Here is a 25,947-nt window from a genome sequence, read left to right as displayed (position 1 = left end):
CCAGGGTGCTGGCCCCTGAGATGCCTGTTGGCTTCTTACCCTCCTTAGCCGACCGGTGGCTGTCTCCAGGAGAGCAGGGTGGCTCCTGGGCTTAGGCTCACTGTGGCTTCCGAGTCCCTGGTGGTGATCTGACCGTGCAGATCTGTCTGTCCCACAGTGATTGACAGCTGCACAGTGGCCATGGCCTCCAACGACACGCCAGAAGGGGTGCGCTATATCTCCTCGAACGTCTGTGGTCCCCATGGGAAGTGCAAGAGTCAGTCAGGAGGCAAATTCACCTGTGACTGTAACAAAGGCTTCACTGGAACGTACTGCCATGAAAGTAAGACCCCTGGTCGCCGTCAGGGAGTGGGGCGTGGTGCCCCTGCCCAGCGCGGGAGGGAGCACCTGAGTGAATCATTTCAGTCGAGACCAGGTTTACCATTCCACCCAGGATCTGAGACTGAGGTCGCGTTTAACTCACCAGATCACTGACGCCTCTGAGTCTTCAGCATGTTTATTTTAGAATGTTCTGGAACCTCACTAGGTGGGTGGTCCGCTCTCTGTGGGAGTTTTTTCCCCATTCTCCCCAAGTAGCTTAGCGTGAGGATGTTAAATAAAATGGACCGGGTGTTCTCCAGAGGCCTCTGCTCAAGAAGCTGCCCACTGAATCCAGAAACAGTCCTGATGGGGCTGAGACCGTTGAGATGCCAGGTGTATTTCTCAGGGGGGCTGGGAACCCCACAGCTCGGTGCTCGGCTGTGGCGTTGCCTGTGCTTTGTTGACCTGGTTTGTTGGTTGTTTCCCTCCCTCTGGCAGATATTAATGACTGTGAGAGCAACCCCTGTAAAAATGGGGGCACCTGCATCGACGGCGTCAACTCGTACAAGTGTATCTGCAGCGACGGCTGGGAGGGGGCCTACTGTGAGACCAGTGAGTCAGGGGGCCCCAGGGGCCGGGGCTGGGGCACAGGCAACGCGGGGAGCCTCTCTTCTTGATGGAAGTATCTGGAAGTAAGACCCCAGCCATTCCTGCCTGGGGACAGCACAGCTGGGGCTGGTTTCTCTTGTGGATGCTGATGACAACCGGCAGGGAGGAGCCTCTGCGGAGCGGCTGTAGAATTAGACCCCACAGTCAAAGCGATACGGACCCCGCTTGCAGGGAGAGCCATCGTCTTTCCGTCCTGATGGGCATTTCAGCCCATTTGATTGTAACGTTGGTGGCCTGCCACCTGCCCTCCTAACTTGTCGGGGCTCCTTTATTCCTGGAAAAGGGTGACCCTGTTAAAGTCCCGGGATTGCTTCGCTGGTGTTGGAACTTGGCATGGAAAGCAGGGGGTGGTGGTGGCGAGACACAGCTCTTACGAGCCGTGGAGCGTGGACGGTCCTGGGAGCATCTTCAGCGGGGTGTCTCCTCCCTGTTTGCAGACATTAATGACTGCAGCCAGAACCCCTGCCACAACGGGGGCTCGTGTCGCGACCTGGTCAACGACTTTTACTGTGACTGTAAAAACGGGTGGAAAGGCAAGACCTGCCACTCGCGTAAGTGGTAGTGGGCTGGGGCCCCTCCCTGTCTTCTGTGACGGGGGCCGGCCGGGGGCTCACACGGGCTCATCTCCTCCAGGTGACAGCCAGTGTGACGAGGCCACGTGCAACAATGGTGGCACCTGCTACGACGAGGGGGATGCTTTCAAGTGCATGTGTCCCGGAGGCTGGGAAGGAACCACCTGTAACATAGGTACCTGTCTGCCCCGCCTTGGGACTGTCTCCCAGGCTCTGGGTTTGGCCCTCCAGGCTGTCTCTGGGTGCTCAGGGAGGGTGGTCTTGTCTGCTCTTGCCTCGTAGCCAGAAACAGCAGCTGCCTGCCCAGCCCCTGCCACAACGGGGGCACCTGTGTGGTCAATGGCGAGTCTTTCACGTGCGTCTGCAAAGAAGGCTGGGAGGGGCCCGTCTGTACTCAGAGTGAGTGTCCCCCCACCCCACCCCCTGGCACGCTGAGGGCCTCAGGAGCACATCCTGACACCCCTGGGGACTGGCAATGGGAACCAGAAGCCGAACTGTTTGATGTCGGCCTCTGCATCACCTGGGTCTGTTCTAATGACTTGATGGGATGCAGCCCTGACCTGGGCATGAGAAAGTCGCCAAGGAGATAAGTGGAGACAGATGGCGTCTTGGTTCCCAGCACTAGTCTGACCAGCAGCCTCTCTCCATCCATTCTCACACCCCCTGCCCAGCCCGCCCAGGGCCTCTTCCTGTGTCCTGTGTCCCACGGTGGAGGGAACAGTGTGGTGTGGGCCTGGTTCCAATTGAGCAGAGGCCTTAAGCTCATTTTGTGGGTTATCATTGGGATATTGGGGAAATCACTGTGGTTTTACTGAGGGCTAAGACTGTGCTGCCCGGGTGAGGCCTCACTGTTAAGCTGTCTTTTTACGTTGCAGATACCAATGACTGCAGTCCTCACCCCTGGTAAGCATGACCACCTTTTAAGCTGGCATTTACTGGCTGTGATGTGCATGGGCCTCTCCTGGGGATCTTGTTTAAAATGCAGGCTCTAGTTCAGAAGGTCTTGGCTGGGGGTAGTGTGGGCAGGACTGCAGATGCTGCCTTTCTAACAAGCTCCCAGGCAGTGCCGAGCCTGCTGCTCCGTGGACCACACTTGAGTCAGGCTGTGTAGAGCAGTGATTCTCAACCTTGGCTGCACCCAAGAGTCACCTGGGGAGCGTTTAGAAGTTCCAGCGCCTGGGCTGTAATGTAACCAAGACATGTGAAATTAAACTCTCTGGGGGTGGGACCCAGGCATCAGTATTTTTAAACTCCTGGGCTGGGGTGAGAGCCACTGATTGTAACCGGCATAGCTGCCTGTGAACTGGGAGGCGGTAACCGAGGGCTCTTTGCTTCCATAGCTACAACAGCGGCACGTGTGTGGATGGAGACAACTGGTACCGCTGCGAGTGTGCCCCTGGCTTCGCGGGGCCTGACTGCAGGATAAGTAAGGACTGCCTCCGTCCAGTCTCCCCACCCCACCCCTCGGCCTGAGAGTTTTCATCTTTAAGACAGTTATGGCTGTGGTTCCCTCTAAGTAGCCCTGACAGGTCATCTGCCCTTCTGCCCTCCACTGGGGTCAAGATGCCCCGGGCTGGACCCTCCCAGGTGCCTGCTGGCCCTTCCCTGGGGGGGGGGGGGGCACAGCCCTCCTTGTTCTAGGGGAGAGAGTACCATTCACAGGACTGGAGGATTAATGTACGCTGAGGCCCTAAGGAAAGAGTGTTTCTCCCCATGATTATTAATGTGAAATTACGGGCAAGCAGACGTTGCCACAGCCATGCTGGGGGGGGGGGGTACAGAGCTAATGCTGGTGGCAGGGGCTGGAGCCATGGTTTCCCAAGGCCTGATCAGGCCCCGGTGGAATGACTAAAAGAGAAAATGGGGGCAGCCAATGCGGTGCTGCAGGAAGCTTAAAGTTTATTCTTTACTTTGAGCCTCTTTCCTGCTTTTTTACTTGCCCTTTCTTTTGCCAAAAAAGGTGATGGATGAGTTTTGAGGGTTTTTTTTTTTTTAATTTTTTTGTTCTTATCCCCAGATTATTTGAAATTTTTCTGGTGCTTAAGGGCCCCAAGTCTGGGATCAGAGAACTATTAGATCTAGTTCATGTTTCTGAATCGGGGGTGAACAGACTCTGGCCTGGGGGCCACATCTGGCCCGCTGCCTGTTTTTGTAAATAAAGTTTTATTGGCACACAGCCACTCATTTATGTACTGTCTAGGGCTACTTTCATGCTGCGACAACAGAGTTGAGCAGCTGTGATAGAGACCACATGGCCTGCAAAGCCTAAAATACGTGCTATCTGACCCTTTTCAAGAACTTTGCTGGCCCTTGTTCTAAATTTATTGTCAGAGAAAAAGGCACTTTAATTCACATTCCCACGGTGATTCTCAGCTGTTAGGAATCAGGTGTTCTCTGGGGGCAGTGATGGGAGATTTGGGGAATACTGATCTGCTTCTGTTTGGGTGCTGGTTACATGATGAAAAATGCATCAAGCTTATACTTGGGGTTTGTACGCTTTTCTGTCTGTATGTTTGGTCAGTAAAAACTTAGAAGAAACATTGACATTTCCCATGGGAGCCTAAACTTGAACTGCCTTGTTCCTAGACATCAACGAATGCCAGTCTTCACCTTGTGCCTTCGGGGCGACCTGTGTGGATGAGATCAATGGGTACCGGTGTGTCTGCCCCCCAGGGCACAGTGGTGCCAAATGCCAGGAAGGTATGTGGCCTCAGCCGCCCATGTGTCCTGCAGGCGAGCGGGCACTGCAGTCTCCATTTTGATTGTTGAGTGGACACTGTGCTTAGGGAGAGAACACGGAGGGGACATACATCGGGCACCACAGGAGAGGGAAAATCTGGGAGGAGTCCCTTAAAAATGGGGTGAGCTGTTGTTTTTAGTCAGCTGTTGCCACAGTTATGCCGTGTAACATACCATCCCCAAATTTTGTGCTTACACAAGTGTTTATTTGTGTTGCTTGTGGACACGCAGGGCGGGCAGAGTGATGGATGCCTTGAGTTGGGCACCCAGGTCTGTTCTGTGTGCCATGCTGTCCCCTGGGACCAGCACTGTGTCCGGGACATGTCCTCCTCCTGGTGGCAAATAGCAGGCCTGCGAGGGGCCAAGCTCACCGAGGAGAGACTCTGCTCACATCCCTTTGTGCCACATAAACCAAAGTCGGTCACGTGGCCAGGCACAGAGGCCTATGGGGAGGGAGGGACACTTGCCCATCATGGGAGCAACTGTTTTGTCACAGGGCAAAGGGCAGCAGGTATAATCACTTCCTGATGGGCCGGGAATGAAGAATCAGAACTATCACCAGAAAAGGCAATTCCTCCCACTCACGAGTCTCCACCTCAGTTTCAGGGAGACCTTGCATCACCGTGGGCAGCGTGATACCCGATGGGGCCAAGTGGGATGAGGACTGCAATGCCTGCCAGTGCCTGGACGGGAGGATTGCCTGCTCAAAGGTGGGCGTGGGCCCCAGGCCGCCTACTTTCTGGAACTGCTGATGGGCATCTACTGAGCTCCACTCCTTCTGTCTCTGCAGGTCTGGTGTGGCCCCCGCCCCTGCTCCCTGCACAAAGGGCACAGCGAGTGCCCCAGCGGGCAGAGCTGCCTCCCCATCCTGGACGCGCAGTGCTTCGTCCGCCCCTGCACGGGTGTGGGCGAGTGCCGGTCCTCCAGCCTGCAGCCAGTGAAGACCAAGTGTGCCTCCGACCCCTATTACCAGGACAACTGTGCAAACATCACGTTCACCTTCAACAAGGAGATGATGTCACCGGTATGGACACCTTCTTGCTCACTTGGGAGAGGTGGGGCGTGTCAGGTCCGCTTGCCCTAAAGCAGGAGCGGCAGGAGCTTGGATCTCGTGCTCCTCAGCATCGATTCTTATCCTAAGGCAAAGCTCGCCTTGAACGTAGCCTCACTTTCAAGGAAACACCAGTCTTTTTTCCTTCCACTCTCTTACACATTTGTGGGTTTAAAAATTTCGTTGTAGGGTCTTACCACGGAGCATATCTGCAGCGAATTGCGGAATCTGAATATTTTGAAGAATGTTTCTGCTGAATATTCAATCTACATAGCTTGTGAGCCTTCCCCTTCTGCGAATAACGAAATACACGTGGCCATCGTAAGTATGAGACCGTTCACGCTGAGTTGTTTGATGGCAGGGAGGTTCAGAAACTTCAGTGAGCCAGGACCCAAAGGAGCAGGCAGACGTTGAGGGGGAGCCAGACATACCTGTGTGGTCAAGTGATACTGAGTAAAGTGCCTGTTGAGTGTTCCCTGACCCTTCGGTCTGATGACGCGTCTCTTTCCAGTCTGCCGAAGACATACGGGATGATGGAAACCCGATCAAGGAAATCACCGACAAAATCATCGATCTTGTTAGTAAGCGGGACGGGAACAGCTCGCTAATCGCTGCCGTCGCGGAAGTGCGAGTTCAGAGGCGTCCTCTGAAGAACAGAACAGGTAGGTGTCAGGGGACAGCAGTCCTTTTCTGTGGGGACTGTCAAATCCATCTCATCAGTAAAACCAGTATGACCAGCATCCAGTAAAACCACCAAGCGGGGAGTTACCTGATTCCCTATTCAAGGACCAACCCCCCACCCCATTTTTAACTGATGAGAAAACAGGCCAACTGATATGACCAAGGTTATGTGGCAATAGGCAGAGGTCACCCTAACTTGTTCCCTTGCCAGCAAGCTGTGCTCAGGCAGGCAGCTGCCATCTCTGGGTCCATCTCGAAGCCCAGAGGCAGAGCAAGGCTGTGCCTTGAGCTGGTGTCTGTGCTGAGCCCACTTGGTGCTTGGGGGACAGCCTGTCCTAGGCACCAGGACATGGGCCTGATAGCTCGATGGCCCTGCAGGACATCCAGAGTCCCCTGTGGGTGCCCCGAGCACCACTGTTCTAGCGAGAAGCCGGGCACAGGACCACATGGGGCATTTGAGCCGTCTATGCTCGGACCCTCTTTCTGCTAATGCTGAAAACTGGCTCCTTTAATGAGCTGCCTGAGTAGCCAGACTCCCTGTGCCCAGAGGCGCCTGTACGAGCTGCCACGCTCGGCCTGGTCTCTCCAGGGACAAGCGTCCTGGTCCCAGGACTTACTACGCTGGGAACTGACAATGTGCAGCTGGGAAGAGTGACTTGTCCCCGCGAGCCCCTCTAAGGGACCGGGGGCAGGGGAGCCTTGGGCGTGTGGCTCACGGGGCCTGCCTGCCTTGCAGATTTCCTGGTGCCCCTGCTCAGCTCGGTCCTGACCGTGGCCTGGGTCTGCTGCCTGGTGACCGCCTTCTACTGGTGTGTGCGGAAGCGGCGGAAGCCCAGCAGCCACGCGCGCTCAGCCTCCGAGGACAACACCACCAACAACGTGCGGGAGCAGCTCAACCAGATCAAGAACCCCATCGAGAAGCACGGGGCCAACACGGTCCCCATCAAGGACTACGAGAACAAAAACTCCAAAATGTCCAAAATAAGGACACACAACTCGGAGGTGGAGGAGGACGACATGGACAGGCACCAGCAGAAAGCCCGCTTCGCCAAGCAGGCCACCTACACGCTGGTCGACCGAGAGGAGAAGCCCCCCAACGGCACGCCGGCCAAACACCCAAACTGGACAAACAAACAGGACAACAGAGACCTGGAGAGCGCCCAGAGCCTGAGCCGGATGGAGTACATCGTATAGCAGGCGGCGCGCAGAGTCTGAGGGCGCCCGGGGCTCCCGGTTCTCCAGCTGTCCTGTCGTGGTCCAGTCCGAGGCTGTCGCTGACGTAGACCCCTGTGTTAATTTAAGTTCTGACAAGCTGGCTTACACTGGCAATGGTAGTTTCTGTGGTTGGCTGGGCAGCGCTGCATCGCACAGCTATGCAAACACCAGTCCCCTGGGGGCCCGGGGCACGGTCCCCGCGGCCCTGCACCTCTCGGATTAGGCCCCCAGGAGAGCGGCCGGCCCCCAGCCGGCCTCCGGCTTCCACTTCTGCCAGATGTCCCGATGGTGATGCAGTCTTAGGAGCATAGTTTTTATTTATATTTATTGACTCTTGAGTTGTTTTTGTATATTGGTTTTATGATGACGTCCAAGTAGTTCTGTATTTTGAAAGTGCCTTTGCAGCTCAGAACCACAGCAACTATCACAAATGAGTTTATTATTTATTTTTTTTATTGTATTTTTGTTGTTGTTGTTGGGGGAGGGGGACTTTGATGTCAGCAGTTGCTGGTAAAATGAAGAATTTAAAGAGGAAAAATGTGTCAAAAGTAGAATTTTGTATAGTTATGTAAATAATTCTTTTTTTTATTAATCACTGTGTATATTTGATTTATTAACTTAATAATCAAGAGCCTTAAAAACATCATTCCTTTTTATTTATATGTATGTGTTTAGAATCGAAGGTTTTTGATAGCATTGTAAGCGTATGGCTTTATTTTTTTGAACTTATTTTCTTATTACGTGTTGCCTATAAGCCAAAATTAAGGTGTTTGAAAATAGTTTAAGACAATAGGATGGGCTTCTGTGCCTGGAATACTGGTGGAAATTTTTTTTTTTTTTGTACGACGTCAGATGTTTAAAACACCTTCTATAGCATCACTTTAAAACACGTTTTAAGGACTGACTGAGGCAGTTTGAGAACTAGTCTAGAACAGGTGTTTTTTTTTTCTTTAGACTTGAAAAGAGACAGGCAGGCGATCTGCTTTACAGAGCAGTTTAAGGGAACAAGGTGAGCTATGACTACACGTAGCCAAGACGTGAGTGGTTGAATATCATTAAAAATATCAAATTAATTGTGTGAAGTTGGAAGCACACCAATCTTATTTTGTAAATTCTGATTTCTTTTCACCATTCGTAATGTAAGACTGAACCACTTTGTAGATTTGATTTTTGTTGTTATCTACTGCATTTAGGGAGTATTCTAATAAGCTAGATGAATACTTGAACCATAAAATGTCCAGTAAGATCACTGTTTAGATTTGCCATAGAGTACACTGCCTGCCTTAAGTGAGGAAATGGAAACGCTATGACGAAGTTTAAGAACAAAAGGCTTATTAAGACAGAGTGATTTCGTTGGTTCGCAGTTGAGACCATGAAGATACTTTGTATTGTCCTCTTAGTGTTATCCGAACATAAACATGCATCTTTGATGTGTTGTTCCTGGCAATAAATTTTGAAAAGTAATATTTATTAAATTTTTTGTACGAAAACACGGACCCGTGTGGCCTCTTCTGAGCTTACGCAGTTCTGCCCGGCTCTGCCATCTGCCTTTGTCACCGCCCCCGAGTCTGTCCTGGTGACCAGGGTGTGAGACGTAGGCTGTGCTCAACGGGGCCGGGATCAAGAACTGAAAGCCTTTTCAGCCATGAAATTCATCGTAGTTTCTCGAAAACCCAAGGGGCTGCTGTGAAGCTGGAGCTGTGAGAGCCCCATCTTGGGGGCCTCATTCTCTTGTTACTTGACAGCAAGTGTGAATCCTGCTTGAATAAACGCCACTGGATGAACGGCCTGCAGTGTGGAGGTGAATTGTTTGTGAGCACTCCTGGGAAGTGCTCACCGCACTGAAAGGGTTTTAAATAGCTTGGAATTGGCGTCAGGGGGTGAAGAGGGAGATTGGACACTTTCTCTTTTCTTCCTCTGGCTCCTTGGATTAATGTTCGTGTCCTGCCATCATACAGGCCACACCCTCGTGGCTTTGGTGCATGCTTATGCCTGCGGGCGGTGGTAGTTACAAGCTTCCGGGGTTAGAGCCCATCTACTCATCACCTTGTTCCCCGGGAGTGAGTGAGCGGCTGGCCTCACCCTGCAGCCCTGGGTGCCAGGTGCTGCCTGGCCTTCCATGAGAGGCAGGAGTCAGACTCTTCCTGCCTAAAAAGGGCAGGAGAGCTGTGGTCCTCCCTCGTGGCTGCTGGGGCCACCAGCCAACAAGCCTACCCCGCTTTGTGGGGTGGGGCAGGGGAAGCTTTGCCTCTGGCATCCCTGCACTGAGGGATGAGCGCGGTGCTGGTCACATGGACCACTTCCAGTAGCTACGCGGAGTTGCCAGGAGCTCCCTCTGGTTAGGAAACCAAAGCTTACCCTCCTCGGAGCTGTGACACTCGGGTCTTAGAGTATAACTCCAACGGGAGTGAAAAACTCTGAATGGAGGCGACACTACAGGGATGTTTATCTTCATTCTTGGGAAACTTTTTCTTCTACCAGGCTAGGAATTACGTTCTGATGGGCATCTTGGTTAAGAATGGATGGTGGGCTTGAGGTGTCCCTGGTTCCTTGTGCGTGAGCAGAAGCCATCACGGGGCTCAGTCCGGGACGGTGTTTTGGCCAGCTGGGGAGGCAGCCCAAAGGTCCGGGACAGTGATGAGTGTGTTCCCATGACGTCTCCCTGTCCTGGTGCAGCTCTATTTTCACTGCTCTCTGCCAGGAGACAGCTGATTTCTGCGGGGTGGGCTCAGAGGACCGTAGAAATGTTCTGGTACAGACCCGACGAGGACAGTCTGAATTCAAACACTACCTTCCTTGCTCTGGTGGTTTGTAGACTTCGATTCTGCAGGACCCCAGCATTTCCTGGGTAATTGCCAATACTTTTGTGCCAAGAAAAAAGTCTAATGAGCCTCTGCAATTCTTTACTCGAGGAGGGAAGTGATATGAGATTGCTGTTTTAAGGCTCCTTCTCTCCAGGACACACTCAGTAGTGGAGAGGCAGAGATGGGTGTCCTCTGGACACGGCTCAGAGCCAGGACTCTGATGGTTAAGGGTGGTTTTCCCCTTTCCCCAGGTAGAAGGGATCAGGCACAGAAACCCTGGCTGTGCTGGGTGCAGAGAAATGCCAAAGAAGGGACTCAGAAACATCCTCATCCTGTGAACGTTCTGCACCCTAGAACATCCTGCAGGCCCTGGGAGAGGGAGGATGTTCCATCCAGAAACAAGGCTGACTAGAACTCCAGCAGTAGACTATCTACACCCTGAAACTCCAGGGAAGAATTAGCTCAAAGCTGGTTGTTATAGGACAAGAAACTGTCCTGGGAAGCTAGACTTAGACCCTCCTTTCCTCTTCTGAGGCTACACTGTATAGCTTGAGTAAAAGTCCAGCAAGACTGGGTAATGATCAGAAGTGGAACTTCCAAACAGGTTTCTCTTAAATGCAGAGTCCCAGGCCAGGTCTGCAATTCCCAGGCGGGGCCTGGGAATCTGTATTTTCAACAAGCTGCCCCTCCTCCCCTCCACCCCTGTCCTCCTTGACTTCGGTGCAGCAAACTGAGAACAGCTTCACTGAAGTGCAAGCTCTTTGTTAATTACAAGGTTTTTCCTCCTTGTTAAATTGAATTAAGTAGCCTGGAAGCCGGTCTGTTGCTCAATTGCCACCTGACATCATTTTTAAGTCAAATAATTACACCACCCTTGAGCAAGTTGGGGTGTGAGCACTTTGTTTTATTGGCAGATCTGAGGGGTCAGTGAGTCAAAGGTAACTTTGGTGATATTTCTTAGGCAGCAAAGAGCCAAAGGAACCAGATTGTGGGTTTCCCACATTTCTGTACGGAGAACACCTGTCCACCCCAAAGTGAGCAAGTGTGTGGCCAAAAACCAGTTCCCTTTAAAAAAAAAAAAAAAAAAAAGTCCCACAGGCCTGCAGAGGTTTGCAACTTGGGCTGAGCAATGTTCCAGCATTTCCGCTTTGACGGCGGCATTCTTTCTTGCCTCTACTGGGAATGAGAAACCGGAGTTCAGAGGTTCCCGGGCTGGGAAGACACACCAGCACTGGGTTATGGGAAGCCTCCTCCTGCTAATGTGTATTTATACTTTGTAAGCTCTGATTCATCTGAGCATTGGAACAGAAATCTGCTTCCTGAGGTTCTGTTTTTAAATAGATAGTTTGCAAAAACAACAATTATTTTTCTTAACATTTTTTTTCCAACCCACAAGCAGCTAAACATCCCTGCTCGGGCTATGTCAGACTCCAACTATGCCAACAGACAGCCTGGTTATCAGAGGTAGAGGGGTGCCCCAAGGCAGTTCTGTGGGGTTCTGGCCCCAGAAGTCTTAAAAACAAAGTTTAGAAACCATTAGGGCAACCTCGTTGCGTCACTTCAAGTCTACGAGATATTCCTGGGTTGACTGAAAATAACGAAGTGCCCTTTGTGAAGAGTTGCCTTCCGATGACGGTTAAAAGTAACAGCCAGTGGGGGTGATGCCTGCAGGGCTATGGGTACCGCTGCCTGGCACAGGGGGGCTGCACACCTGCATGGCACCCTCTGAGATCATGTTACAAGGGAGCGGCTCCCCTGCTTTGGACATAAACTCTACCTGTATTACTTGTTCTTGCATGCCAGGCTCAGCCTCCTGGCTTAGACTGTGTTTCTTTCAAGTCTCAGGCAGCTTTTACAAGTCTTAAATTATGTATCATTATGCACAGGTCCAGTATTAACCTGTGATATGCAAGTTGGGAAAATTAACTTGGAGAGCAGAGGCTCTTAAATCCACTAAGAACCCTGAATTGAGGCTGGCCCACCGCCTCCCCCACCCGCACGTCATCCCCTCCCCCTGCAATGATCTACATGGGGCACCGAAGGGCTGAATTTCACAGAGAGCAAAAGCAGGTGCCAGCAACGTGAAAGTCACAGCTTTGTCTGAAAGAGCAGCTCTCCTGGCAGGGATGTGTGTGTGTGGGGTGTCTTCCACGATCCTTGGGGAATATGAGTTTGCAGCTGGCTTCCTAAGGACTACTCAGTACCCAGACACGCTGGGCTCCTCTCTGTTTTGCACCTGAAGAGTGAAAAGCTGCCTGAGTTCATCCTTGCTGAGAAACAGGCAGTTGAAAAGCCTTCACCTGAGACTCAATGGGTAGTAATGCAATTAGAGACCTTAGCAATCAAAGGCCTCAAATCTCATTGCTTTCCCGGGGTGGGGGGAACTGAGGTCTAGCGAGGTTGGGGACCTGTCACACAGAGTTTGCAACAGCCAGGACTAGAACGTGGGGCGCCTGCTAGCTGGGCTGCTGCGTTCTCTGCGTCTTCTGGGGATGTGCCAGGTTTATGCCCCAATGCTGCCCTTGATGTGATTTTTCTAAGGTGAAGAACTGGGAGATCAGCAATTAATAAGAAAGGAGGCCACAGGAAGCTGCTGTATGACAGTGGCACCTTTCCGAGCTGTGCCTCCTCCCGGCTTTGCCTAGAAAGTGACATCTTTATAAATCCGAGAGCAGCAGTTATTTTCCAAATCAAAGGCAGATTAAGCCCTATCCCTTTGTGGGTGGTTCCTTTGTTCTTGCGCTGCTTCAGATTTCCTTTTAAGTTTCTGCTTCATAGAATTAGCAAATGAATCGCAGGAAAAGAGGCTCAGAAAGGAAAGCAGCGGTCCCCCCGCTACTGCCTACCACTCTGCGCGTGCGCACACATGCACACACGGTACACACACGCACACTGCACAGGAGTCTTCAGGACGAGGGCGACGCTCCCTGTGTCCCAGGCGTTTGGGAGGGTGCTGGCCACTGTCAGATGACTGCAATAATCATAGACCTCCTCTCACATCCCCTAAACGCGCTCGCTTCCCGGAGCAGGCTACTCCCAGGTTATCGTGCAAAAAGCGCCTAAGCGGTTAAAGACACTGAGAGCCAAGGAGGCCGAGTGTGAGAAGTTCGCCACGTCCGCGGTGCAGCAGAGCCAGCACAGACACGTCCGCGAGTTCCTGGAACCGCCCGTGGGCAGCTCCGCCTCCTCCACCCAACATCCCCAGATGCCTACTTCCAGTGCTCTCTCCACCCGCCGCGAGGGGTGGGGGCAGATTCCACGTGCCATCTTTAACCTGTTTGTCATGTCAGGGAGGCCAGAATTCCCTTCATATGCTCATACAGACACACATGGATGAAATTATTGCGTTTAATTGTCGAGAACTACTCAGTACTGGGGTTGAATTTAATCACAAGCAAGTAAGTTTTATTGTGCAACATGGTATTACTTCATGATTGCCATTACAGTTACTTATCAAAAATCATCTTAATTCAACAAAAATCAGGAAAACCATATATTTGGTCCCCAAGCACCTGGTCGGGCAACTAAAGGTATGGTATTTGACAGATTCCCCGGAGTAACTATCTTCAACCAAGGTAGAAAGCCAACAGCCTCCGCGGAAATCACCGGGAGAGCCCTCTTCCCCCACTGGCCTTATCCTCTCCTTTGTTCTGTTTAAACTATTAAAAATTACTTTAAATAGTTGTGCCTGCCAAGGGGATGAAACTAGTTGTGTCGTGTAAATGAACCTCTTTTATGAGTAAAAAGTAAAATTGTTTAAAAAGTTCAATGTGTATGTCACTTTTCTTTAAAGCAAGTGAATTAACCCCAAGGGATATACATTCAGCCCTTTGTGGGACACGCTACCTAAAATTGTATTCTCCTGGTTGGAGACTTTCTCCTCCTTGAAGGAATTCTGAGGGTTTGAAGACTGTGTTAAAATAATCAAAGGAGCTCTGCATTTGAACTCTGGGCCTTATAAAACTGTGGGGAGGATGGATATAGAGGAAAGAACCATGTTCTAGTGGTATTGTTCCGAGGTCGCAGAGAGCTCGCTACACTGTCAGACCACACACTGTTGTAGTGGTGTCCTCACTGTGCAGCGACCATCTCCTCTGGACTGAAAGGGACTCAGTTTAAAGCCCAACTTTCTCACCATCTCCTCTCTCCTAAGGCTCCCCTCTTACAGTGGGCACTGGCCGAGGTGGGGGCACAAAGCCAGTGGCAGAAAATTAGGTTTCTCTCAAGTACGGACCTTCCCTAAAATAATACCAGGACCGAGAATCAAACCCTTCAACCAGGACCCAGCACATGTGAGCTGATAAGAGATATTGTCTTCCAGAGAAAGCAAGGCCAATCTGATGTAGAAAATTCCCAGATGGATGGACAGTCTGCCGGTCTTTGAGCCTGTACAGAGAGTTAAGGTGACATCCAGAAGGTTCTTCCATCTGGAGATTCTTACTAGCATCAAAACAAGAACTCCAACAGCAGGTCCCCTGCATCTCTGACACGGAGAGGGCTTCCTCCGCAAAGTGCTTTCAGATCGATGGGGCACTTCCCTTGGGGAGCCACGCCTAGGCTCTGCCCGGGCAGCCTCCTCTCTGCTCTGCGTGGTCACTGAGCTGAGCAGAAGGCATGGGGAAGGGCTCACCAGGCAAGCATTTCAAGGAGAATAAACAAATTAAAGCAGCCCTGCTCCTTCACAAGCCCCCATTCACTCCGGCATCATTACAGGAAGGCTTTCCAGGCTCCTCCAACGGGGACACATCCCTAATGCCCAGCCCTGTCTCCCACGTCAAGGCAGGAGGTCGCCCTAATTTACCACCCCACCTTCTCCCTCTGACAGCAGGAATGGATGGGCTGGTGGTAATCCTCCCAGGCTCCCACAGTGGGTTTGGGAAAGAGCCCTTCGCACTCTTCTCACCAGCTGAGCATATGAAGGAGGAACGGAAAAGCCCTTAGGAGCCACAGGGCCTAGAAAAATCCCAGCCAATCCGTCACCTGCCTCGTCTGGAGAAAGGTCTGCCTGTCCATCCCGCAATTCCAGGGCCGGTGGAGGGAGGGGTGTGAGGCGGTGGGGGGAAGTAAGAGCTAGGGCTGCATCCTCCAGTGTGTGTGTGTCCATGAGTGTGTGTGTACAAGCGTGTGCCCATGTGTGTCTGTATGTATGTGTCCATGTGTGTGTCCATCAGTACATTCATAAGCATGTCTGTGTGTCTGTGTGTGCCCATGAGCAATGAGCATGTGTGTCCATGAGGTGTCTGTGTGTGTATGTGTGTCCATCAGTGAGTCCATGAGGATGTCTGTGTGTCTGTGTCCATGAGTGTCTGTGTGTCCGTGTGTGTGTGTCTACACACGGAGACAGGACTAGTAATAGAAGAACCGGCGAGAGGGCGTGGGAGCCTGGGAACTTATTTATAAAAGCTCTTCTGCCCTAAAGCAAGTCAGACTCCCTGCTGAGGAGTCGCTTTTTCTTCCTCCCTTTCGAGTCCTGTTGCTGAACTGACCCCTCTCCCAGCAGAGGTCAGCGCTCCTCACCTCAGACACACTCGGCCTTCCGGGGCTTCATCCCTTAGAAGCCTGAAGACGAGAGAATTCTTTAGCTCTAATTTCTGAAAGAAAAGCTGCAGTAAATCTCGTGCAGCTGGATTCTTTTTTTCCCCTAAAGAAATGTATGCATGTTACGATCTTTCAGGAACTGTGGAAAAAACAAAAGCAAGCATGAAATGTGTCCATCGTGAGTCCCCTCCTATAGCCTACGTCGCCCCCTAAGATCAGCCAGGCTGGGTAACGAACGAGGTTTTAGGAAACGTTACTGCACGTAAAGTGCAAGGTCAGCGTCCCCTCCTAGATGACCCTTCGGAGGAGGAGAAATTCTCCCGGTTTTCCCACAGGGTTATTTCACATGCGCTTTCTGAGCCAAACTATTTTAAAAGCGTTCTTTCTCCCACTGCCCTGCCAAATGCGAACTTGAGATTCACATGCACTTTTCAAGAGCTTATTAATGATATTAATGATCATGGATCAAAGGTAAACCCCAGACAATTATTTCAGGGCTTTAAAACCTCATCTTCTGTACGAGGGTAACAGCTTCTCAGTGCCGGCAAAGACGAAGCTGGACTCAGAGGTAGCGGGTCGAAAGCGGCAGGAGTAACATCAAGGGGCCTTTGGGAGAAGAGCGAACACGTGTCCCTGTAGGATTACAGTGTATGCCCACTGACACCTCGTCCCCTAAGCCTTTCTGGCTCGGCTCGTTTGAAAGTAGGTGCGCTTCCGATCTACAGAGAGCCCCTCTTGCAGAGGACACTCCTCACAGACCCTGCCACTTGTCACATCCAGTATTGAAATACCCCCACCCCCACTTTTAAACAATAGTTCTCAACCGCGGCACCTCATGAGAATCCTTATCTGAGGAGCTTTTTAAAAACTGCCAGTGCCCAGGCCACATCTCCAGGATTCTTATTTAACGCGAAGCCGCTCAGGTGATTCCAGTGTGTGGCTGGGTGTCAAGGACCCACTTTTAAACGGATGGAGAAATGAACACATGGGGTGGTACCATCTCAGGGTTCCATGGAGCCAAGCGTGGCTCTTAAAAGTACCAGAGATTATCTGACACATGAAGAAACTGAGGCCCAGGAGGTGAAGTGACTTGTCCCAAAACATATGAACCAATTGGTGGCAGAGCACAGGGTTGGCAGCACACGGCACCAGGCGGTCACCCAGCACCTGGCAGGGGCAGGGCAGCTCTCCCGGGACCTGAACGCCAAGAAACGGGCTTTCCTTCGCCAAGTGCAGTGGATCTCGGCATCTCATGCATGGCTATTCAGATGTATGGTTCCAACTTGATATTGAAATGCTTCTGAAAAATTAGGTACAGGATCTGAGGAGAAATATATTTACAAGCAACCAGAGGGGGCTGGGATCCCGTCATAAAAGGCAGGGCAGAGGAAGAGCCAGCCCAGGGCTTCATGCGGTGCTGAACAAGGACTAGATCCACTTGGAAAATGGAAATGAATCTGCTTGGGAAATGTCAAGATTCTCTGGAAAGGAGTCAAGGTCGCATACTTTAACCCCTCACAAGAGGCGTCTCTCTTAACTCACAACTGGGAGCAGAAGTGGGAACACAGCTGCATTGGAAAGACCACCCCCAATCTTAGGGGCCAATTTAATCACAACGTCCCACACAGGGGGTTCCGACCTCAATCTTTCGGGCCCAGGGTTCAAATGCAGAGCTCCTTTGATTATTTTAACACAGTCTTCAAACCCTCAGAATTCCTTCAAGGAGGAGAAAGTCTCCAACCAGGAGAATACAGTTTTAGGCAGCGTGTCCCACAAAGGGCTGAATGTATATCCCTTGGGGTTAATTCACTTGCTTTAAAGAAAAGACCAAATATATGGTTTTCCTGATTTTTGTTGAATTAAGATGATTTTTGATAAGTAACTGTAATGGCAATCATGAAGTAATACCATGTTGCACAATAAAACTTACTTGCTTGTGATTAAATTCAACCCCAGTACTGAGTAGTTCTCGACAATTAAACGCAATAATTTCATCCACTCAAGTCCCCTCTGTTAAAGCTACATATTGACATATATTTGTTCCTTGTCTTGTTACTACAGAAACCAAATTAGAGGGAGTTCTTTAGATTTCTGAGAATTTAATTATACCATTAAATTATAACATCAGTGATATATAGTGTTAGACCTCTGTCCTAAGTATCTGAATTAACCCCATTTTACAACACTTAATTTATCTTTTACTAAGGAAAACTTTAAGCTATTTAACAGAAATCAGCTTAACTTTGATTTCTTACTTGCCCCAACGTGTTTCAGTTCATTTGTGTTTCAGTAACAAGGATCAGACTCTCTCGTCCTGACAAACCAGGCATGGAAATTTCCCCATCAGAGAAAAGAAGACATTAAAATGAGCTCCATAGCCGAGTCATAGCACGGCACACTGAAGGTTCTGGCTCTTAAGCAGAACCAAAGGAGGACCTACTCACCAGAATTTTGTGGAAATACCACAGGGGGGCCTGCCAAGAAGGGATTCAAGGAAACTGGGGACAGTGACACTGCGATCCCAGGCCAAGCTCTTGTTACCTTGTGGGCTCTGCCCTCTCCGAGCTCTTTCTGAAATCAAAGGCCACTGATATGCCCAACAGTTCATGCTAAAATCCCAACATGACACCCAAAGCAAACACATTAACAGTGGTCCCACTGATGTTCCCAAGTTATATCCTGAGATAGCTCCTTCAGTGAGAAGTTATATTCTCCAAAAACCAAAATACAGAGGGTCTTTAGGACTCTTGCTTTTTATAAAGTGAAACGCCTTTTCCTACTTTTTTTTTAATGTTAAAATAAGTGAACACAAAGCTGCAGTGCTCACTCCTTTCTCCCCAACGTCTGCTCCTCTGTGGGTAACAATATGCAAGCATATCTGGATGACCATTAACCTCCAGAGGCCAAGGAAAGAAGATTGTGTAAGAAAAATCACACTGCCTGTTCTCAGACATTTATTTATGGGCATTCAAAAACAACAACAAAAATACCAATTTATTAAAAAGTCATTTGAAAGCACGTGGAGGCGACTTAGAAGCCAAGACACTGAGAAAGTTACAGAGTTCAAAAGTTATAACCTTAATCGAATTGGGTTCCTATTTCTTCCAAGCATCCGAGTTACAAAAACTTGAATATACATTTAATTTGGGGTTGTTAAATAAGTGGCTGAAGAACTTGTTCTTTTTAACTAAGAATACTGACAGGCTCTCAGACATTCAGATGCTGAATAATTAAGATTATTAAGAAAATGATAACACACTGACTCCCAGCAGCAGAGAACTCACTCCTCATTTCCCACCTAACAAGCAACAAAAGAACCTGGCAGCCATTTCCCCTTTTGTACATCCAAATATCCAAAGAATCAAACAACCACTCAAGTCACAAGAGATCCAGGGGAGTTTCAGACACGTGGAAGGAAAAGGCTTAAAGGCGAAATTCCTCAAACACATGCTGCCGGCGCGCGGAAGCGGACAGCTGTTCCGTGAATCCCGTCACGGTCCCGTGTACGTGACGGTCTGGGAGAAAGACCCCATCCATCTGCAGCCAAAGCCGCTATTTCCCCTCTTAGATCACAGTCCGTACCAAACGCCGATGCCCAGACTTTTCTTGAAAGAAAAATCATTAAAAATGCGAGTATGGGCTTCAGCCACCAGGCCTAGGTTAACTGACAGAATAAAAACGCAATAAAAACTTTCTCTGGGGCCTCCAGTTCAAATGTCTCCTTCTAGTTCAGGGCCAGCAGGCAGCCCCTGTACTGGAATGGCTCTTGTTGGTCCCAGGCTCTCTTCCAGGGAGCTCACTGCTTCCTGGCCTGTCACCTGGGTTATTATTTGTGCCCTCTTGGCTGAAACGGTTCCAATAATTGTTTCTCCTTAAGCAGATTCAATGGCACACTGTGGTCCTGTCTTCAGTGACGAGCACGCTCAGAGTACAGGTCACTCTAAGAGAGGGGGCCCACGGTGGGCCACGTTCTCCCACCTTCTCCGCGGGGCTCCACTCTGTGCAGCCTGCCCCTCCTGGATGAGCAGAATCCGCTCCGCTGCGGCTGGATTCTGTTGGGCTCCCTCTTCTCCTATGGAATCCCCTGACTGGAATCACTTGGGGCCAGGGAAGAAGCTGGGGGGGAAGAGGAAAGGGGCATCAGTGGTCGGGGCCATGTTCCCGGTGGGGGTGGCGAGGCTGGGGCCATAGGAAGGAGACAGGTTTCCTGGCAGAGCACCTGCATCCACGGCCAGGCATGGCACACGAGACTTAACTTCGTGACCTGAAACGGTGCCACGAAACACGGCTGCCTCCTGATGAGTCCTGCCCCACAAACAAGTGGGGAAAGGAGACCCGGGAAGGACAGACGGAGCCGGGCGACGCCACTAATCAGTCTTAAGCATGAACTTACACTGTGTCTGTTTCCATATTCTTTTATTTTGCTGGGCTTTCTGGGTTATTTTTTTTGCTAACGCCTACATGTTGGGCAATATACTTGATTTTCCTTGTTACTAGGGAGGGACTACTTCAAAGGACCACCCAATGTTGAGCAAAAAGAAAAGATGTATTTGATGGGTGGCCTTTGAATATGGTTTCTTCCCTACTTTAGAATGAAACTGGGCTAAGGAAATCTATCGTAGGTGACCATCCAAAATAAATCACTGCTATGATTCACTGCGTGACATTCCAGCAAGCCCACTGGAGACAATGGCGGGTAATACAGCAAGTGGAAAGCTCCTGTTTGGAAATTTAAACTGCCTGCGAAGACTTCCAAATGGGAAACTGGAAACTCTGGCCACTGAGTTCCCTCCCCTTGGGTTCTGGTCTGTCCTGAACCTCCCCAGAATCCTAGAGGTGGGAGCAGGGACAGGGACATGCCTGTCCTACAAGCAAGAACGAGCCTCCCCTGTGTTTCCACTAATGTTGGTCTGGATTATATGTAAACGCTCTGCAACTCTTAGGGTCGGGAAGAGCTCCCTGGGGCTGCAGCAGCCATACTTGAGAACCTGGGAACAGAGTGACTCACACCTGAACCCAGGCGCTTTACAAGTTTGAGGGGGCAGGAGGGGGTGCATGTCTGTGTCCACACATGGGCCCCTGTTGATGCGCCAGGGGCCATGGCAGCCAGGCTGGGGGAATAAACACTAGGGGGTCTCCAATTAGCCCAGTGGGTCTCGAACTCAGGCAGGTTTCAGAATCACCCAGGGACCCAGGCTCTGCATTTCTAACACATTTTCAGACAATGATGCTGGGGCCAGAGGCAGACGGTGTGGACCACTAGCCTGTTCCTTCCCTGCAGCCCCACTCAGGCTGAAGAGCAGGACAGTAAACTGGATCCCTGGCCCTGGACAGCAGCACCGCAGCATCGGTCCTGATGTGGCCCGCGGCGTGGTCTGCACAGGGATGTGATGGGGAGGCACGAGCCTGGTTCCCCCACGTGGTTCTTCACGAACGCTGTCACCGCTGACAAAGAAAATGGCGGCTTATCATTAAAGTAAGTTCCTGATCTTGTCATCAACTAAGTTGGAAAAGACCCTGAAAAGGAATACGTGTGTAACTCTGCTGCACACCTGAAACGAACACAACATTGTATACTTCCATAAAAAATTTAAAAATAGACAATAAGTAAAAAGATCTCTAAAGATAGTTACAAAGGGTGATGAGAAGGCAGCAATGCTCTCAGGAAAAGCACACAGGCTCCTGGAGGTGATCACCTGGAAAGCTCACAGACAGGAATTTTCTATTTGAAATAATCATTCGGATTCCTTTACCATCACAGCATCTATACACACTGCTCATTCCTCACAGGTTTGGCCACTGGACCCTCCACTGCAACTCTGCCCTCCTCCTCCGTAAGTTACAGGCCTCTTTCGGACTTCTTTCTTTCATCGGTTGGGCTGCCCAGAGCTGGAGATAATCTTTCAGTGTTTGTGGCCGAGCCAGTTTGCTGTGCCTGTCCTGGCTTATTTTTCACAAGATGTCTGGGGGAGAGATTTTCCAAAACATGCAACTCTTCATCAGACGTGGTGTTTGCCAATTCCGGTTTCAAGAGGAACCCCAGGTCTTGACAGCTCTGAAGTTGGCAGGACCCTGACAGCTTCCCTTTCCCTGCACTGTTATTTCTCTCTGGGCTAATTGATCACTTCCAAGAGAAACTCTCTGGCGGTGGTCGGAGGCTGCGTTTCTGTGGTACTCTGGCCCCTCGCGGACCTTGTCTTGGACCCGGTGATGCTGACTCACAGCTACAGACAGGGCTCCCGCTCAGCAGCCCTGCCTCCAACCGCGCCCCAGGATGAGGTTTTCGCTGGCGGCTGGTGTCTTCTGGCAGGGTCTGATGAACTTTTTCCAGCTTTGGAACAGGAAGCCCCCAGTGGCTCTCAGCTGCCTTTATGTAATGCTCGGCCCACGGGCTCTGATGGGGAACTGGATGGGGCCTGTTACCCCTCCTCCCTGCCACCTCTGCCATCACTGGGTCACTGGATGTTCCTGCAACGTCCCTGCTGCTCCACGATTTGCTCACGATGCTGCTTTTTCAGTTCTGTTCACACTAAAACAAAGAAAGATTTTTTTTGTGTGAAGCTGTTAAGTCTGGTTTCCTCCCTGTTCCTCTTGTCACATTTTATGCACTTGAAGGAGGATGCGTGTCCTCCCTTCCCTTCTCCTTACCCCCTGGCAAATCTAGAAAAATCCCAAGTGCATGTTTACACACGCATTTTCCAAAACACTAGGATACACTTTATTAATCACTGGGTTATCAATGGAGTATTGACGGAGTTCATATTTTAACTAAGGCAGAGAGGTGTTCATTTTGGAAATTAAGGATCAATATTGCCTACATCTGATATATTGATTTTTTTTCCCAGAATTAAATGCTCAAATACGTCCAAAGTACAGGCTGTGTGTGTGTGTGTGTACAAACATGTTCTTGTACACACACACACACACAAACCCTATTTCTACAACACATACAGCAGACAATGCAAACTGTACTCTAAATATAAAACTCACTTGGGGGGCAGGGCAAATGCTGCTGGGGAGATTCAGAGCCTCGAGGCTTGGCTCTGGCATATCTTTGCAGCCTTGTGAATGGCCTGAAGTTTCTCAAACCACCAACCACAAAATATCAAAGCTGAAATATTTATTTTGGCTCAGTGTTAGCCAGGAAACAAATACATTCACGTTCTGACTGCTGCTCTCAAGGGCCCAAGGATTATCATAAATGACACTGGGGTCCGAACACACATCTTAGGAAAGGAGCGTATTTTTCTCCAGCTCTGTCTGGAGTCGCTCAGAAAGTTGTACAAAACACCGTCAACAGGTGCTTTTCATCTTCAAAGGGCTTGTAGTTAATTGTTCCTTGCAACACACCCGTGAAGCAAGGATCCCCACCCCGCCACCGTCCAGGGAGCACGAGGAAGAGCCTGGAAGGCGGAAAAGCAAGTGTGCAACTTCGGGTCAGGTCGGCAGCAGAGGGGCTTTGTCAGTGCTTTTGTCCACGCACTCCTGCTGAGTTCCAGACTTTGCGTTATGTGCCTGGCCGTACAGACAGCTCAACACGAAGAAAAGGAAACACACGGGACCTACATGTCTTTCAGAGCATTTCTCCTGAGCTCTGCGCCAGGAGGAAGGGGACTCAGCAAAATCCTCAGCTGCTCAGGGCAAGCCCTTCCCGTCTACTCCGAAAGATGACAAAGGTTCAACCAAGCGAAATCTGCTAGCCGAACGTGAGCAAAAACAGTTACACTCTGAACGCCCTGGAGGACAGACTGAATTTGGTCAGGATTAGGTGAAACTGCATGGTGTTAGGCTGTTTCAAGTTTTTTCAGTCTAGAACTTTTTTTGTAAATTGTCACTCCTTTTGGACTCCTGGCACACACGTTTCATCCATCACCATGTGTCACAAACACGTGAGACTGTGAGGGAAAGGATGGCGATTTCAAGTCGTCTGGGAACTCTCGGCCAGCGTCTGATACCTCTGCGGCCCCAACCACGATGCAGCCCACAAGTCAGGAGCCAGGCAGCCGCAGGCCTGTGGGCCTGACCTTCCAGAGACCTGGTGGCATGGCGGTCTGTACCCTGATTATCCTAAGAATTCTCTACATTTACTCTATTTACAAAAATACCAAAGATGGCCTTTGCAATACTAAAGACTGCGGAAGAATTAAGCCTTTTAATACTGGTACTTTGAAAACTAGAATTTGTGATTCCTGGTTACTAAAAAACTGGAATTTTTTTTCCCCTTAAACTGACAGCATTAACATGGCTTTAGATAATTCTGAGACTACCTGACTTTCTATACTTAGATGTTCTGATGGAAGCTTCATGAGGAAATAACTGTAAAAAGCAAAAACTTCCCAACCATCACCAACACCGACCCATTTCAGACTTTGGGAATTGGCTTCTTTTTGTTGGCACGTAGATAATTCAGACAATTCAGGTATTAGCTCCTTTCATTTGCTGGTATGTTTATAAGTACCCTTCTCCATCACACTCCATGATAAAATGTTGCTGTCACAAGAAACAGTATTGATAAGGTATCAGTAGATCCTTGCTTTATTTTAATTTAATTTTTTTTTTGTTGTTGTTAATGGAGGTACTGGGGATTGAACCCAGGACCTCATGCATGCTAAGCATGCGCTCTACTGAGCTATACCGCCACCGCCCCAGTAGGTCCTTGCTTTAGACTTACACTGGAATAAGAACGACAGCCTCAGAAAGCCTGGTAGGTGGCAGCCGCCAGTATGACACCTGGGTGTCCCACAGAGGGATGCTATGAGCTTTGGACAATCACTGCCTTGCACCCTGGGTACCAGCCTTTAGCTCTCACTAACCCTGCCTACGGTTTCAGACCCGGATCAATGTCACCCAGAGTCATATCCAGTTGTGAATGAAGTCAGTTTCTAAGGTCAGTGAGCAGAACACTACGGCTTTTATTGAATTATACTGCATTTTGGTGCTTCTCCCTTTTCTTTCTCCTAAGATTTAGCAGTTAACCAGAAAGAGTTACTTTAAAAGTTAGATGACAGAGACAAAAAAGGGAGAGAGAGAGACTGAGATTTATGTGTGAAACACTTCTAAACATGCCCTATAAGTACAGTAGATTTTCCCCTTCCAGCCACACCCTGTAAGTGCAGCATTTTCAGAGCTGAACAATTAACGTAAGGAGCATGAGTCAGGCTTTGAACAACTCTGTGGGAACCAGAAAGCCTTTTGCTATTAGGAATGATGTAAATTCCCCAAGGCTGGAAGAGGTCCACAATGGAGGCAGACAGGGTCATAAATGGCAACAATGGACACTGCACAGGCCACAGAACGCAGGACACGGTGACAGCGACAGCCTTCACATCTCGTATTCGATTATTCACCCACTGCCTTTATTTATTTATTTTTAAAGTGGAGTTTAAAGAACACTCGGTATTTCCTATGGGAACTTCAAAAACAACTCCGAAAAACAGGACAGTCGACTCTCATCCAGAATTCATCCGACCGCAGACAATGGGGGAGGATGTCCTCAGAAGAAAAAAAAACAACAGAAAAAGTGACAGAAGGAAATATCCAGTTCTAAAAGTGCAAAACCTGTGACTTTGTTCCCCCTCCTCAAAAAAAAAAAAAAAAAAAAAAAGAAAAGAAAAGAAAAGGCAAAGTGTCCAGCTCACAAATTAAAACCACATTTGGCAATTTGTTGAAGGCGGCATATTTACGTTTGTATGAAGACTGGGTGGGCGGGGGGAAAAAACAGAGATCAGACTCCTTCAGCTCTTGAACTGTCAGATCTCATTAGAAATCTATCATGCTTAACATTTCTGGGGTCAGTTCACTCCCCTTTGTCATGAAATCGCAGCCTCCACTGCCTCCAGTGCAAACACGTCTTCCAGAGGAAGCAGCTATCACCTGGGAACAGGATTTCCCAGAAGGTTCATCCTGATTACTAATGGCTTCTCATGTCTGCCAACAAAATGCAAGCGTGAACTCTGCAGAAGCAAAACTCTCAAGGTGCTGGCCATGCGGCCTGAGAAGGCTGCAGGTGCCTCCGGGGCTTCACCCAGGTGACACTGCTCCTTTCCGGACTGGGCTATGACTAATGACTCCAACATCTTCTGCAAAGGATACAGACAAATCCAGCGTATTCAAAAAGGCTCCCCAGAGGCCATCTGGAGTCCAGAGTCAGCACCCCATGGGGTCGCAGTGCTTAAGAAACGAGTTAACCAAGAGGGCTGCTCTGGGCCACCTCAGCCATCAGGGATTCTCCACAACCTGGCAGCCGGCTCTGAGGCTAGCTCAGGAATACAATTCTGAAACTACCATTCCCTGACACCCCTCGCACCCCATTTATTTATTTATCTTTGGCAATACTTTGAGGATTTTAGTTTTAAGAGCTTCCACCTGTACAGGTGTC

The 25,947-nt window shown here is 49.9% G+C and overlaps 2 protein-coding genes and 1 pseudogene across 2 annotated transcripts in view; 1 reads left to right on the top strand and 2 right to left on the bottom strand.

Moving 5' to 3' along the window:
• The window catches only part of JAG1 (jagged canonical Notch ligand 1), a 35,150-nt gene extending 26,134 nt beyond the window's left edge, over positions 1 to 9,016 (top strand). Inside the window, exons 14-26 of the mRNA XM_010994296.3 lie at positions 158 to 322; positions 799 to 912; positions 1,407 to 1,520; positions 1,603 to 1,716; positions 1,824 to 1,940; positions 2,417 to 2,444; positions 2,882 to 2,967; positions 4,128 to 4,241; positions 4,881 to 4,990; positions 5,071 to 5,304; positions 5,521 to 5,652; positions 5,843 to 5,993; positions 6,749 to 9,016. Coding sequence (XP_010992598.3) covers positions 158 to 322; positions 799 to 912; positions 1,407 to 1,520; positions 1,603 to 1,716; positions 1,824 to 1,940; positions 2,417 to 2,444; positions 2,882 to 2,967; positions 4,128 to 4,241; positions 4,881 to 4,990; positions 5,071 to 5,304; positions 5,521 to 5,652; positions 5,843 to 5,993; positions 6,749 to 7,206 — 1,937 coding nt within the window. The 3' untranslated portion in view covers positions 7,207 to 9,016. The remainder of the gene's footprint in view (positions 1 to 157; positions 323 to 798; positions 913 to 1,406; positions 1,521 to 1,602; positions 1,717 to 1,823; positions 1,941 to 2,416; positions 2,445 to 2,881; positions 2,968 to 4,127; positions 4,242 to 4,880; positions 4,991 to 5,070; positions 5,305 to 5,520; positions 5,653 to 5,842; positions 5,994 to 6,748) is intronic.
• Positions 9,017 to 17,400: 8,384 nt separating this feature from the next.
• LOC135318553 (protein SLX4IP-like) lies at positions 17,401 to 22,080 on the bottom strand (annotated as a pseudogene).
• Positions 21,959 to 25,947, bottom strand: part of LOC105101202 (protein SLX4IP) — a 169,784-nt gene continuing 165,795 nt past the window's right edge. The window contains exon 8 of the mRNA XM_010994314.3: positions 21,959 to 22,098. Within this exon, the coding sequence (XP_010992616.1) occupies positions 22,084 to 22,098 (15 nt within the window). The 3' untranslated portion in view covers positions 21,959 to 22,083. The remainder of the gene's footprint in view (positions 22,099 to 25,947) is intronic.

The sequence above is a fragment of the Camelus dromedarius genome, chromosome 18 (assembly GCF_036321535.1).
Source record: "Camelus dromedarius isolate mCamDro1 chromosome 18, mCamDro1.pat, whole genome shotgun sequence".
Taxonomy (NCBI): domain Eukaryota; kingdom Metazoa; phylum Chordata; class Mammalia; order Artiodactyla; family Camelidae; genus Camelus; species Camelus dromedarius.
Note: the sequence above shows the minus strand (reverse complement) of the source record. Positions and strands in the feature narration are given on the sequence as shown.